General features: G+C 44.0%; 1 protein-coding gene across 1 annotated transcript in view; it reads left to right on the forward strand.

Moving 5' to 3' along the window:
• The window catches only part of PRUNE2 (prune homolog 2 with BCH domain), a 377,810-nt gene that overhangs the window by 293,270 nt on the left and 68,794 nt on the right, over positions 1-15,746 (forward strand). The window contains exon 12 of the mRNA XM_063456533.1: positions 405-581. Within this exon, the coding sequence (XP_063312603.1) occupies positions 405-581 (177 nt within the window). The remainder of the gene's footprint in view (positions 1-404; positions 582-15,746) is intronic.

A 15,746-nucleotide genomic window follows, 5' to 3' on the forward strand; every position in this document is an offset into this window, starting at 1 on the left:
GAAATCCACCTTAAAATCTACAGTTATGCTCACATGTATATTAAATGGATTTATGATATTTTCTATACACTGAGTTATGTGTCCATCATTAGGCATATGCCAGTATATATATCTCACATTGTACTTGTTTGCAGGATTATTTTGTATGAGAGGACATGGACAGTTGCCTGTAAGCACTGCAGATGTTCATGGGGTTCTTGATTGCCTCCGCTTGATCCCCAAAACATCTGTGCCCCATTCTGTCACTATACTGTTATTAATTATTATTAATGTTTACTTTTTATTCGAGGTAAGATTACTGATTAGATACACCAGCCTGTGTATACACTTATGTACATAATTATCATAATAATATAATGTATTTCAAAAGCTGTAATTGAATATGTTCTGCAAATTCATTTTAGATGATCGACCAGCACTTGGGCAAGTTGTAACAGAGGATTTTGAGTCCATCAAAGAGTACACAGCAGAAGAAGAGAGAGCTGATAACAGATTATGGAGAACGGTTGTAATTGGAGAGCAAGAACAGAGAATTGACATGAAAGTCATTGAGCCATACCAAAAAGTTATATCACATGGAGGTATGGAAAAATAGTGAACTGTGTTATTTATTTATTTTGCATCATGATGTTACAACTGTTGCCTAATATAGAATAAACTCTCTATTGATACATAACAAAAACCCTTACAAGTGTGTAAGAAGGACAGATCAGCTTATCATGAGAAGAGCTACTGGCAAATAACAAAGCCTAGCAGTAGTGAGCAATATTAAAGGTGAACTATAGGGTCAGGAACACACCCTATGGTGTCCAAATCACTATCTAGACCCCCTTCCTTCCCCCCATGCCTTCTTAAATATAGTAAAATATTACCTTTATTCCAGTCTGCTGGTATTGGCTCTGCCCCTGATCAGCCTTCTTGGTTGACATCATCAGAATTGATGATCTCAGCCATGGACAATGCTTTCCCATAGGAAAACTTTGGATAGGCTGAGATTGTCAATTCTGATTATCTCAGCCAAGGAGGTGGGCTGGGGTTGGAGCAAAACATCACCCTGGTCAATCACCAGCTCCTCATAGAGGGTGGAGACACTGAATGTCAGTGTTGCATACTGTGCTGCACTGCCCCAGGAAGCACCTTTAGTAACCATCTGAGTGACTACCACTGGTAGTGTCCCTAGGCTGTAATGTAAACACAAAATTTTCTCTGAAAAGACAGTGTTTACTGCAAAAAGCCTGCAGGGACTGAATATAATTACCAGAACAACTACATTAAGTTGTCCCTTTAAGTTCATGAGAAAATCGGGAGACTTCCCTAGCAATCCCTGTTTCTATAATGGAGTCAGAGATATATATCTATGTCTGCTCCATTGCAGCATTGAGGGTACTGGGTTATACTGTCATATCTAGTCCTTGCTGTCGTAGAGGACCTGAAAAATAAATGGAGGGAGGGTGGGCATAAATACAGGTTCCCTGGTCTATTTTATTTACTAGTACAACAAAACCCTCTATACTACCTATACTACAAGGAAACATAGGCCGGCATAGGGAACTGGTGCATTCATTTTAGTTCTTTTTGTGTGGTAGAAGCTTGAAATAAAGAAGGAATACTCATTTTGGTGGAGAAGACGGAAAACGGAAGAGGAGGATGGAAGATGAGAAAGGTGAAAGAACAGAGAGGCATTGAAGTTAAACATTAACATTTAGTCATTATTGGTGTTCCAACACCCTCACATATGGAATGTTAGTACAAAGCACTTTGGTCCACCAATATGTTTTATTATTAACTTTGATGGAGGGGATGATTTAAACAATGGATGCACAAATGTATTTTCCTGATATCTGTTGTGCTTTCTTATGTAAGGAAACATATAGTAGTTTGGGTTTCTCAAGCTTTATTTGTTGTTAAGCCCAACCATGTATTTTGATTTATGAAATTAAGTCCTTAAATTTGCACTAGTATTCAGGGACTGTTACAGTAAAAAGTAAAGAAGGGCTGTATTGTTGCCCATATATGTATCAAATCCAGTGACAGGAATTGTGGCTGCTTAGGTGAATTGATACAATCTATGACTTGTTCTTTACATATTTTTCATTTTTGAATCTGCCCTGGATTTCAGATCCATGTGTTGTATTCTGGTGGACATCGAAGGTCATGAAGCATATCTTCTAAAACATGCTATTAATCTGAGTATTAAAAAGTTGCTTGGTTGAGCTAACAGACAGAATTGCTGCTCTAGACTCAGGGCCGGTGCAAGCATTTTTGGCGCCCTAGGCAAAAACAAATTTGCCGCCCCATTTGCTTCACCCAATCATGCAGACTAACACACTGACGCAAGTAGACACACACTGACCATGCAAACTGACACACACGCACTTACCCATGTAGACTGACGCACACAGACTCATATACACACACACTGATCCATGCAGACAAACACATACAGACACATTGACCCATGCAGGCACACAGTGGCCCATGCAGACACAGACACTGACCCATACAGACACACACTGACCGATAACGACTGACATACATAAACATACTGACTGAAGCAGACTAACACACATTCTCTGACATACCTTACTTTCATTGCTGTTCATTGCCTGCGCCTGGCTGCCCACCACGTCCTTTCTCTGCACATTTCTTGTTATGCTTCCACCCACTTCTCCCCACGTACAGGGGAAGGGGCGGAAGCAAGGAATTGAAGCGCCTGTGCACTGCCACAATGCATGTCTGGGAGGGGGGGGGGGGCCTGGCTGAGGTGGATGCAGCCGGACCTGTGTTTTACTGGGTACTAGTGAGCAACAATGTAAGTGCTTCCGGGTGCCCAGTAAAGAGGTCGGCGGCATACTCAAAATAATCTAACTTGTCAGGGCCGGCGCCGCCCCTTAAGCAGTGCCCTAGACGTCCACCTGGGTTTGCCTATAGGGAGCGCCGGCCCTGTCTAGACTCTAGAGCAGTAATTATGTCTGTTAATGTAGCTCTACCAAACAATACAGTCTAGAGCAGGGGTGCCCAAAAGGTAGCTCCCCACATGTTTTAAAACTATAGCTTCCATGATGCTTTGTCATTCTAAAGAAAGAAGAAAGAAAATCTTGTCTAAGACAAAGGAAAGTTTTTTTACTGTAAGAACAATAAGGATGTGGAATTTTCTGCTTGAAGAGGTGGTTTTATCAGAGTCCATACAGCTGTTCAAACAGCTACTAGATGCATACTTACAAAAACAGAATATTCAAGGATATAATCTTTTAATGTAGGGTAATAACTGCTTAATCCAAGGATAAATCTGACTGCCATTCTGGGGTCAAGAAGGAATTTTTTTCCTAGCTTGTTGCAAAATTGGAACTGTTTTTTTTTTTTGCCTTCTTTTGGATCGACAGCAAAAAACAAATGTGAGGAAGGCTGAACTTGATGGACGCAAGTCTCTTTTCAGCTATGTAACTATGTAAAGGCATTCATAGCATCATGGGAGTTGTAGTTCTGCATCTGGGGATCTACCTTTTGGGCACCCCTGGTCTAGAGCATGCAATACTTAAATTTTGTCTCCAGGTTAGGGGAACATCTGGACAACCTTTTCCACTTCCCTCAATTTTGTAGGCTGTAGACCGTTCTTAAGTTTTTGATGACATCCTCCAGAGGAATATGTTGATATATAGGTACATTCACTATCCCACTAACTCATTTGTTTTCATCAAAGAGATGTCTGTAAGTGGCTATTGCTTGTAGCATATCAAATTTTTTTTTAAAATGCCCTAAATAATAAAAGTTAATGTGTCCTTACTGATTTTTTTAACTGAGTTGTCAGATAATTATCAGATAACTATCCCTAAATGTGAGATAGAGATACCAGGAAGCAGCAATATGATAACATATATTTATGTGGTGAAAATAAAAGAATGAGTGTTATAGGGATATCACCAATCTGTAAAGTCCTTATTGAGCAACTTTCGATTAAACACACTTAAACAGAATGTTGATTTTGATATTTAAAATTTTTTGGATTACATTTTTTTTTATCTCACTCAGTTACTCTAATTTTTAAAATGTGTCCTTCCTTTTGAAATTTTTTCATTAATTATATCATATCATATATAAATTTTGTATACACTTTTTATGGCAATGTTATTTTTATTAAGATTCCCTGTGGTAATCAGGGTTAGACTATCACTTTTTTCCTACTTATTTTTATGATTTAGAGGTTCGTTTTATTCCCCTCCTTTCTTTTTTATTGACTTGTTATTCCATTAATTGGTTTTCATTGTTTGCCATTTTGGAAGATAGTGCGTGCGTGTATTGTGACACACTAACTTCCCTGTGTGTGTTTGTCCAAGATCTTTTGGCCTCTGGCCTGTTTATTTTCTGTTCTCAAGAAGTAGCCAGGTACATCAGGATACAACAGGATATACAAAGCAGCAATGCTTACAAATAGTAGAAAATTTTCTTTCTCCACAAACCACTTCCCCACTCCACCCTGCTTTAACAGCAGTTATAACGCTGCTTACAGTCCCTACAGGTGAGGCTAATGACCTCATTAGGCAGTGAGCCAGAACTCCTCAGAAAACTTCTTGGACTCATGCACAGCCACTCTGACAGTGGGGTGGAGAATCGGCCCACCCTGCTCTTCCGAATACTCCACCCCAGGGACCCAAATAACAACATAGAAAAAAATTACATTTAAACTTAACTTTCCCTGGGGCTGCATGTGGTTACCCACATAGTAAGCACATGATAGTGGCTGCGCAAAAGTCCGGGTGCCAGATATACACCATCCCCAACACTTTCACAGTATATATATATATATATATATATATATAATTTTCCTCCTCTTCTATCGTTTTTATATTAATTATTTTGAAAAGTCGATTGCAATATGTGTTTTTCTTGTGTTTTTAATCTGACATCCGTATACATTTTAAAGTTGTTTCTGTCACCTTATTGTTAAAATTTACCTAATTGAGGATTGACTCATTACAAAGTGCATCATTTACAATAGTATATAATACTGCTGTACTGCACTGAGTCTACCACGCATTTGAAGAAGCTCTGACGGGCGGAGCAAAATGCGTCATACAAGGAGACTGAACACAAGGTTGTGTAAAAGGAGAGGATGCCGAATACAGGTTGTTCGCTGTTAGGCTGCATCTGAGAACTTTGGAAAGTTCTTTTTAGTGAACTGATCAGAAAGGCACTAGATCTGCTCCTTTTTATTTCCTATTTTAACCTGTAAAGATAATAAAGTTTGTCATATTGGATTGTCAGCAGTGTGTGTGTGGATTAATGCGAGTACCCCCTCCGGGGTTGTTAAAGAAAGAGTTGTTTTAATACTATGCCCAGAATATTCTATTGAACAAGCTATTATGCTAATTATATATACTTTCATTTTATTTGTATGTTTCATACCATTTTTATGTTTGTTTTCATTGAGGGTTGTATGCTTTACTCTAATGCAGCGGTTCCCAAAGTGTGGGTCGCAGGGCGATTCCCAGTGGGTCGCGCTGACCCACACATCCAGGGCCGCTGGGGAGTCAGGCAAGCAGACTGACACCAGGAGGGAGCCCGGCGGCTTGCCCTGTATGCCGCCGGGCTCCCTCCAGTCAGTCTGCCCAGCAGCTCCTGTCTGCAGCTCCGCCAGGTGCAGAGCTGCAGACCGTGTGATAGAAGTCTCGCGAGCTCCCAGAGCGTTACCATGGCAACACTCAGGGAGCTCGCGAGATTTTTATTACACTGTCTGCAGCTCTGCACCCGGCGGAGCTGCAGACGGGAGAGTAACCCCAACGGACCACCAGGGAGACACTGGACCACCAGGGAATTTATTACAGGTAGGACACAGCCCCAGACCATGTCCTCCCTCCCCATGTAACCCCTTCACCCCCTGCCCCCCCATGTAACCACTTCACCCCCTGCCCTCCCCCCATGTAACCCCTTCACCCCCTGCCCTCCCCCCATGTAACCCCTTCACCCCCTGCCCTCCCCCATGTAACCCCTTCACCCCCTGCCCTCCCCCCATGTAACCATTTCACCCCCTGCCCCCATGTAACCACTTCACTCCCTGCCCTCCCCATGTAACCCCTTCACCCCCTGCCCTCCCCCATGTAACCCCTTCACCCCCTGCCCTCCCCCATGTAACCCCTTCACCCCCTGCCCCCATGTAACCATTTCACCCCCTGCCCTCCCATGTAACCACTTCACCCACTGCCCTCCCCATGTAACCCCTTCACCCCCTGCAACCCCTGCCCTCCCCATGTAACCCCTTCACCCCCTGCAACCCCTGCCCTCCCCCATGTAATCCCTTCACTCCCTGCCCTCCCCATGTAACCTCTTCACTCCCTGCCCTCCCCAATTTAACCCCTTCACCCCCTGGCCTCCCCATGTAACCCCTTCACCCCCTGGCCTCCCCATGTAACCACTTCACCCCCTGCCCTCCCCATATAACCCCTTCACCCCCTGCCCTTCCCCATGTAACCACTTCACCCCCTGCCCCCATGTAACCATTTCACCCCCTGCCCTCCCATGTAACCACTTCACCCCCTGCCCTCCCCATGTAACCCCTTCACCCCCTGCAACCCCTGCCCTCCCCATGTAACCCCTTCACCCCCTGCAACCCCTTTACCCCTGCCCTCCCCATGTAACCCCTTCACTCCCTGCCTCCCCATGTAACCCCTTCACTCCCTGCCCTCCCCAATGTAACCCCTTCACCCCCTGCCCTCCCCAATGTAACCCCTTCACCCCCTGCCCTCCCCATGTAACCCCTTCACCCCCTGCCCTCCCCATGTAACCCCTTCACCCCCTGCCCTCCCCATGTAACCACTTCACCCCCTGCCCTCCCCATGTAACCCCTTCACTCCCTGCCCTCCCCATGTAACCCCTTCACTCCCTGCCCTCCCCATGTAACCCCTTCACTCCCTGCCCTCCCCATGTAACCCCTTCACCCCCTGCAACCCCTGCCCTCCCCATGTAACCCCTTCACCCCCTGCAACCCCTTTACCCCTGCCCTCCCCATGTAACCCCTTAACTCCCTGCCCTCCCCATGTAACCCCTTCACTCCCTGCCCTCCCCAATGTAACCCCTTCACCCCCTGCCCTCCCCAATGTAACCCCTTCACCCCCTGCCCTCCCCATGTAACCCCTTCACCCCCTGCCCTCCCCATGTAACCACTTCACCCCCTGCCCTCCCCATGTAACCCCTTCACTCCCTGCCCTCCCCATGTAACCCCTTCACTCCCTGCCCTCCCCATGTAACCCCTTCACTCCCTGCCCTCCCCATGTAACCCCTTCACTCCCTGCCCTCCCCATGTAACCCCTTCACTCCCTGCCCTTCCCATGTCACCCCTTCACTCCCTGCCTTCCCCTATGTGTCACCCCTTTACTCCCTGCCCTCCCCATGTCACCCCTTCACTACCTGCCCTCCCCATGTCACCACCGCCCCCCCCCTGTAACCTTTTCTCCCCCTGCCCCCCCACTGTAGCCTTTTCTCCCCCTGCCCCCCACACTGTAACAGAAAAATGCAAAATAAATGAAAAATATTGTTTTTTTTACAGTTTTTGCAATCATAATGTGTGCATAATTAGTACAGGTTAAGGAAAGTAATTAAAAATAAATTCATTTATTTGTTCTGATTTACAGAATATATAATGTGTCTGGGATTTTAAGTTTTTTTTGGTAGTTACAGGTCACAAAGCGCAAGGAGTAAAATAAAATTTTAATGTGGAGCGATTTTAGAATTTGGTATGTTTGTCTTGTAAGCCTAATAGCCATAAAATAAAACAAAATTGCCACACAAAAGTACCGTATATACTCGAGTATAAGCCGACCCGAATATAAGCCGAGGCCCCTAATTTTACCCCAAAAAACTGGGAAAACTTATTGACTCGAGTATAAGACTAGGGTGAGAAATGCAGCAGCTACTGGTAAATTTCTAAATAAAATTAGATCCTAAAAAAAATATATTAATTGAATATTTATTTACAGTGTGTGTATAATGAATGCAGTGTGTGTGTATGAATGCAGTGTGAGTGTATGAATGCAGTGTGAGTGTATGAATGCAGTGTGTGTAAGTATGAGTGCAGTGTGTGTGTATGAGTGCAGCGTGAGTGTATGAGTGCAGCGTGAGTGTATGAGTGCAGCGTGAGTGTATGAGTGCAGTGTGAGTGTATGAGTGCAGTGTGAGTGTATGAGTGCAGTGTGAGTGTATGAGTGCAGTGTGAGTGTATGAGTGCAGTGTGTGTGTATGAGTGCAGTGTGTGTATGAATGCAGCGTGTGTATGAGTGCAGTGTGTGTATGAGTGCAGTGTGTGTATGAATGCAGTGTGAGTGTATGAATGCAGTGTGAATGTATGAATGCAGTGTGAGTGTATGAGTGCAGCGTGTGGGTATGAGTGCAGTGTGGGTATGAGTGCAGTGTGTGTATGAGTGCAGTGTGTGTATGAGTGCAGTGTGTGTGTATGAGTGCAGTGTGTGTGTATGAGTGCAGTGTGTGTGTATGAGTGCAGTGTGTGTGTGTGTGTGTGTGTGTTGCAGAGCCTTAGTGGGGGGTGGGCAATTTTTTTTAATTATTATTTATTATTTTTATTTATTTAATTTAATTATTATTATTTTTGTATTATTATTTATTATTTAATTATTAATTTTTTTTATTATTACTAATTTATTTTTTTTCGTCCCCCCTCCCTGCTTGATACATGGCAGGGAGGGGGGCTCTCCTTCCCTGGTGGTCCACTGGCATTGGTAGTTCAGTAGGGGGGAGGGGGGCTGGCAGAGCTGTAACTTACCTGTCCTGCAGCTCCTGTCAGCTCCCTCCTCCTCCGCGCCGGTCCGGTCAGCTCTTCTGTCAGCTCCCACTGTAAGTCTCGCGAGAGCCGCGGCTCTCGCGAGATTTACACTGGGAGCTGACGGAGGTGCTGAACGGACGGCGCGGAGGAGGAGAGAGCTGACAGGAGCTGCAGGACAGGTAAGTAAGCTCTCTGCCAGCACCCCTCTCCCCCAGTCTGTATTATGGCAATGCAAATTGCCATAATACAGACACTGACTTGAGTATAAGTCGAGTTGGGGTTTTTTAGCACAAAAAATGTGCTAAAAAACTCGGCTTATACTCGAGTATATACGGTATATATTTATATAAAGTAGACATCACAGGCTTTTTACCTAAGGTTGTTTTGACACTTTCTAAGTAGCCATTTTACCGCCAACCTCTGCTAAATATTGGAGTAAAATTGTGTTTTTGGGGGGTTTTCGCACACAAACGTATAACAAAGAACTTCTCATGTGTATTTTGTAAAGTTGGTGTGTGCTATTCCTGTACAAAGTTTTATTATGTGTTCAGTTACTTCTGCTGAGTACAACGGTACCCCCATTGTATGTCTTTGGCACTATTTTGTGAAGCTACAGTGCCATATAGGAGACCTGTCCTTTTCAGTATTCACAGTAGAATTTTGAGAGACGGATTTAATGAGCCTATGCTTCCATTTGGGGTATTATAACAGTTTGACTGTTCAAAAACCCCCACAAAGGCCTACCATTTGTAAAAGTAGACACTCCAGGGTATCTCATAAGGTGCATATTGTGCCTTAACATGCCCCCATTTTTTTACCATTACATGCCAAAGTATGTGGTAAAAAATAATTTTGTGCATTTTTTACATACGGATTGCATTTTTGCTGGGCATTTTGTATATTTCATATGTGCCACTAAGTTCAACCCCCCCAAATTATGCTCAGCTAAGTCTTCTGAGTAAAAGGACTCCCCCATTGTATGTCTATGGCACTATTTCGTGAAGCTACAGTGCCATACAGGAGACCTGTCTTTTTCAGTATTCACAGTAGAATTTTGAGAGACGGATTTAATGAGCCTATGCTTCCATTTGGGGTATTATAACAGTTTGACTGTTCAAAAACCCCCACAAAGGCCTACCATTTGTAAAAGTAGACACTCCAGGGTATCTCATAAGGTGCATATTGTGCCTTAACATGCCCCCATTTTTTTACCATTACATGCCAAAGTATGTGGTAAAAAATAATTTTGTGCATTTTTTACATACGGATTGCATTTTTGCTGGGCATTTTGTATATTTCATATGTGCCACTAAGTTCAACCCCCCCAAATTATGCTCAGCTAAGTCTTCTGAGTAAAAGGACTCCCCCATTGTATGTCTATGGCACTATTTCGTGAAGCTACAGTGCCATACAGGAGACCTGTCTTTTTCAGTATTCACAGTAGAATTTTGAGGGACGGATTTAATGAGCCTATGCTTCCATTTGGGGTATTATAACAGTTTGACTGTTCAAAAACCCCCACAAAGGCCTACCATTTGTAAAAGTAGACACTCCAGGGTATATCATAAGGTGCATATTGTGCCTTAGCATGCCCCCATTTTTTCACCAATATATGCCAAAGTATGTGGTAAAAAATAATTTTGTGCATTTTTTGACATACGGATTGCATTTTTGCTGGGCATTTTGTATATTTCATATGTGCCACTAAGTTCAAAAGCTCCAAATTATGCTCAGCTAAGTCTTCTGAGTAAAAAGACATCCCCAATGAATGTCTTTGGCACTATTCTGTGAAGCTACAGTGGCATATTGGAGACCAAGCCATATCAGTTTTTACAGAACTTTGAATTTTGACGCTGGGCCTATTTGCAATTTCCAAGCATCTTCGTAAGTTTTAAATTCAAACTACCCCACAAAGGCCTACCATTTCTTAAAGTAGACACCCCAGGGTATTTCAAAAGGCATATTTTGAACCTTAGCGTGGGATAATTTTTCCGCTAGCTTGTACCAGGTGTAGTGGTAATAAGCGTTTTTTCTGCCTTTTTGACACACAAAGTGAGTTTGCACAGTATATTTTGCAAACCTTATGTGTGCTACGACTGTATAATACTTCATATGTTGCTCAGCTATGTCGGCTGAGTACAAAAATACCCCCGTATGTACCTTTGCCAGGTATATGTGGACATCGGAGGGGCACATTTGGGACACAGCCATTCCATTTTTTTTCAAACTTTAAATTTTTACTCTGTGCCCATGTCCCATTTTAGAGTATTTTACCAGGCTATATAATCCAAATACCCCATAAAGCCATACCATTTCTTAAAGAAGACATCCCAGGGTATTTCAAAAGGCATATTTTGAACCTTAGTGTGGGATAATTTTTCCGCTAGCTTGTACCAGGTGTAGTGGTAGTAAGCGTTTTTTCTGCCTTTTTGACACACAAAGTGAGTTTGCACAGTATATTTTGCAAACCTTATGTGTACCACCACTCTATAATACTTTATATGTTGCTCAGCTATGTCGGCTGAGTACAAAAATACCCCCGTATGTACCGTTGCCAGGTATATGTGGACATCGGAGGGGCACATTTGGGACACAGCCATTCCATTTTTTTTCAAACTTTACATTTTTACGCTGTGCCCATGTCCCATTTTAGAGTATTTTACCAGGCTATATAATCCAAATACCCCATAAAGCCATACTATTTCTTAAAGAAGACATCCCAGGGTATTTCAAAAGGCATATTTTGAACCTTAGCGTGGGATCATTTTTCCGCTAGCTTGTACCAGGTGTAGTGGTAATGAGCGTTATTAAATTAATTTTTTAACTTTTTTAACTTTTTTTTTTTTTTTTTAATTCTTTATTTTTGAGTGCATGGTTAGACAAGACCGCTCACTCTGCCACAATAGTGTTAGTGAGCATAGATATTTCACATTGATGTTACATTTATGGCATTTGAACAGTGCACAATTTTTTTTTTTTGAAAAGCATGAACAGAGCATAGTTTACTATCGGTTATGCAGTACAGTTACATTTACTCGCTTAATCGTGCTTGTTGTGAAGAGTATGCATGCTAAATAAATAAAATCAGAGTTTGCAAAATAATGGCTTAAAACATAAACTGAGAGCGCTGATTTTACAAGTACAAAAAATGTTCCACCCAGTTACGCTGGCATCTTAGCTTAATATGCAGACCTCAATTTATTAACCATGTGTAAACATATCGATAGGCGTCTGACATTGCATTTTAGGATTGACATGTATAGTATGGTGCAATTAGTGCTTAATCCAGTGGGTAACAGGATGCCAGGCACGGCGGCCATCTTAACAGCTAGGTGCACATCTTTAACAGGGTGGTGTGGTGTATGTGTGACCCAGGGGCAAGCTAAACCTCGTGGTCAGGGAGGCAGATGTGTATGTGCCTTTAAGAAGGTCCCCCTATCATATATTGCCCGTAAAATGTGAGCTAAGCTAAGCAAAGACATGGTACAAAATATAGCTAGTTAGGTTACTCTGGTATAACAAATAGCGTCCGTGGCAATGATCTGCTTGTTGCTGCAGTAGCCAAGTTGAAGCAGGTATGGGAGTGTGTTATCCCGTGGTTGTCCAGCTTCATGGAGCTCTGTGCTGGCTGTTATCCCACCCTGATTTAATAGCATTGTCCATCGCTTCCATGTGTTCTTCTGGTGAGGTGACGGTAGGGTAGTGTAGCCGGACTGATGCTTGTTTCTCCGCTGTGCTGATGCCCTCTAAGGGTGTTGTGAGGTCCTGCTGTAAACCGGCTGTCTCTGTGCTTTGCGGCTTTTTCTGTGCTGGTGAGAGAGTGGTGTTCGGCTCTTCGTAGGGGAGACCTGCTTCCCTGCACGTCTGGAGTGTAGGTGTTCGCCTATGTGTCTGCGGTGTGTTCCAGTTCAGTGCAGGTGCTGGTTTGCTGTGCCCCCTCCTCACCCTCCCGTTTCGGGCCTGCCCTGGGGCTAGAGTAGGAGTCCGAGATTGCTTCCCGGGTGGTAAGTCAGGGCGCTTTGCTGGGGGTTTATTCTTGGCTGAGGTGGGTGGCAGGCTGGTTTGTACCTGTAGGCCGTTCGCGTTGTGAGCACTGGGCTGTTGTCATAGGGCCCCTCATTGCCTTCGGCATGCATGGCGTCCGCCATCTTTGATGAGAGGCTGTTGGTCGTGGTAGCGACGCTGCTGGGTCTTGGTAGGCCTGTGGTTATTGTGGCCACTGGGTGGGGCCCGGGATGACCCCCCCGGTCCAGAGGTGGGGGGGTAAGCGAGACACCGGTCGGAGACCCGGGAGAGCGGCCGTCCCTACCCGGCTCAAGCTCCAGAGCGCTTCGGGCCTTGTCGGGTTGCTGTGGAGTGCCAGGCATGGCTTAGAGTGGTATCCCCGTGTACCCCAGCTGCTGGTAATCGCTGTGGGCACCAGTTTGGGTCAGTGGTTGCGTTTGGCAACTTGTGGCACCGATTCTCAGGCCCAGAAGCAGGAGCTCAGACGGAGCACGTCTGATCCTGTTGGCGGTCAGGCCCCGCCCCAAAAACTTTTTTTCCTTTTTAAACAATTTTTTAAACTTTTGTTTTGCTTATTCATTTTTTTAAAGTTTCCTAAACTTTCGTAAAACTTTTTTTTACAGATTTAACATTTTTCTAAGCTTTTTCTTTTACCGTTAACCCCTAACTAGCAGTAAGCAGCACTAACAGTAAATTCCCCATTTTCCCATAACTCCCACCCACCCCAGCTAGCAAAATATTTAATTATACAATATTTAAATTAGTTAATTAAATTAATTTAACCCCTGAGGGTTAAAAAATAAAAGTTAATCGTCAGGGGTTAAAAAAAAAAAATTAGATCACAGTATAATACTGTGATCTGTATTTTGATCACTGTAGGCAGTGATAGACTGGCAGGGAAGGGGTTAATTTTTATTTGGACTGGGTAAAGGGTTTATTTTTTTTATTTTTTACTTAAACGTTATTAAAACTTTTTTTTAACTTAATTTTTTAACTTTTTAAAGCTTATTTTAAAACTTTTTTTAACGTTAACCCCTAGTTAGCCTAACACTAAATCCCCCAATTCCCCACTAACTTCCACCCTCCCCAGCTAGCTAAATTTATAATTTTAAAATATTTAAATTAATTAATAAAATAAATTTAACCCCTGAGGGTTAAAAAAAAAAATAAGAATTAACCCTCAGGGGTTAAAAAAAAAAATCAGATCATATTAAAATGTAATCCCTGCCAATTGATCACTGTAGTCAGTGATCAATTGGCAGGGAAGGGGTTAATTTTTTATTAATATGGGTAAAGGGGGGTGGGATTTTAATTTAACTTTTTTTTTTTACACACCAGGGGGCAGGATCACTGAAGATCCGTCTCCCTGCACTTCACACTGAACCCGGAAGTGCAGGGAGGCGGAGGTGAGTATGCAGAGCACATGTGCCTGCTCAGACATGCTGTCAGAGCGGGCACATGTACTGGGACAGCCCGATCCAGTGCTCCCGGTCTGCCTCTAATACAGAGGCAGACCGGAGCACCATTAACCCCACGATCGCCGCGATTGCAGCGATCTGGGGTTAATTTTACCGCGTGACGGACGAGGTCCGTCATCCGTCGTTAAGGGTATCCCCTGGATGACGGACCTCGTCCGTCACCCGTCCTGAAGGCATTAATTTCCACCTGTGTGGGATTTGTATTGCCAATATAAACACACTACTGACTCACAGAGCTTGCTCACTGGAGTTTGCTTGAAAGTAGGCTATTTCAAGTAGTCTCTTTTAAGTAGGAGTTAAAACAACAGGAGTTTAAACCAAGAGGGTAAATATTGTTTTTGCTCACTTGTGTTTTTTGTAACTGGGGATGAGTGCTAGCAAGATTGTGAGTTTAACTCAGTGCACATCATGCCGCATGTATGCATGCCTGGATGATTCTGTACAGGGTCCATACCTCTGTGGTGGGTGTGAGCGAGTGGCAATTCTGGAAGCTCAGATTAGAGATCTGGAGAGGCAAATTGTAACACTGAGGGAGATTGACAATCTTGAAAGGAGTCTGCTGCTCACTGAGCAGAGTTTAGTGGGGACACGTAGTGGAGAGGGAGGAGATAAGACAGTTGGGGAACAAGCACGTAGCTGGGTGAAAGTGGGGCGAGGAAGCAGGGGGGGAGGGAAGAGAAAAGGTTTAGCTAGTCCTGATCTCATGCAGCCTAACAGATTTGCCCGTTTGAGTGAAGATGTTGGGAGCATCAGCTCAGGAGTAGCTGTACTGCAGGAAGCTGTTCCTTCTAACAGCCGTGGGAACAGTCCCTCTAGTACGGGTGGGGTTGAGAGGGTAAGGAAGTCTAGACAGGTTGTGGTGGTAGGGGACTCTATTATTAGGAGAGTAGATAGGGTAATCTGCCACTCTGATTGACTCAACCGGACAGTTTGCTGTCTCCCGGGTGCTCGGGTCTGGCATGTTGCCGACAGAGTGGAGGGATTATTGGGAGGGGCTGGAGATGACCCAGCTGTCATGGTCCATATTGGTACCAATGACAAAGTCAGAGGAAAATGGAAGTTCCTAAAGAATGAGTTCAGGGAACTAGGAAGTAAGCTAAAGAAAAGGACCTCCAAGGTAATTGTTTCAGAAATATTACCTGTGCCGCGTGCTACAGCAGAAAGGCAGCGGGAGATTAGAGAGGTCAATGCGTGGCTAAAGTCTTGGTGCAGGAAAGAGGATTTGGGGTTTTTAGAGCACTGGGCCGATTTTGCGCTTGGGTACAACCTGTATGGTCATGATGGATTGCACCTAAACGGAAGAGGGTCTGCTGTGCTGGGGGATAGGATGGCTAGAAGGTTGGAGGAGATTTTAAACTAGTGGTGGAGGGTAGGGTCAAATCAATCTATAAAATGGAGATAGGATGGAAAGGAGATGGGCTTTAGCTCAGAACAAAGGGGGTGGAGATGGGGGGAGGGGAAAGCTCAGAACAGAGGTGGTATGTAATATTGAT

Source organism: Pelobates fuscus, chromosome 5 (assembly GCF_036172605.1).
Source record: "Pelobates fuscus isolate aPelFus1 chromosome 5, aPelFus1.pri, whole genome shotgun sequence".
NCBI lineage: Eukaryota > Metazoa > Chordata > Amphibia > Anura > Pelobatidae > Pelobates > Pelobates fuscus.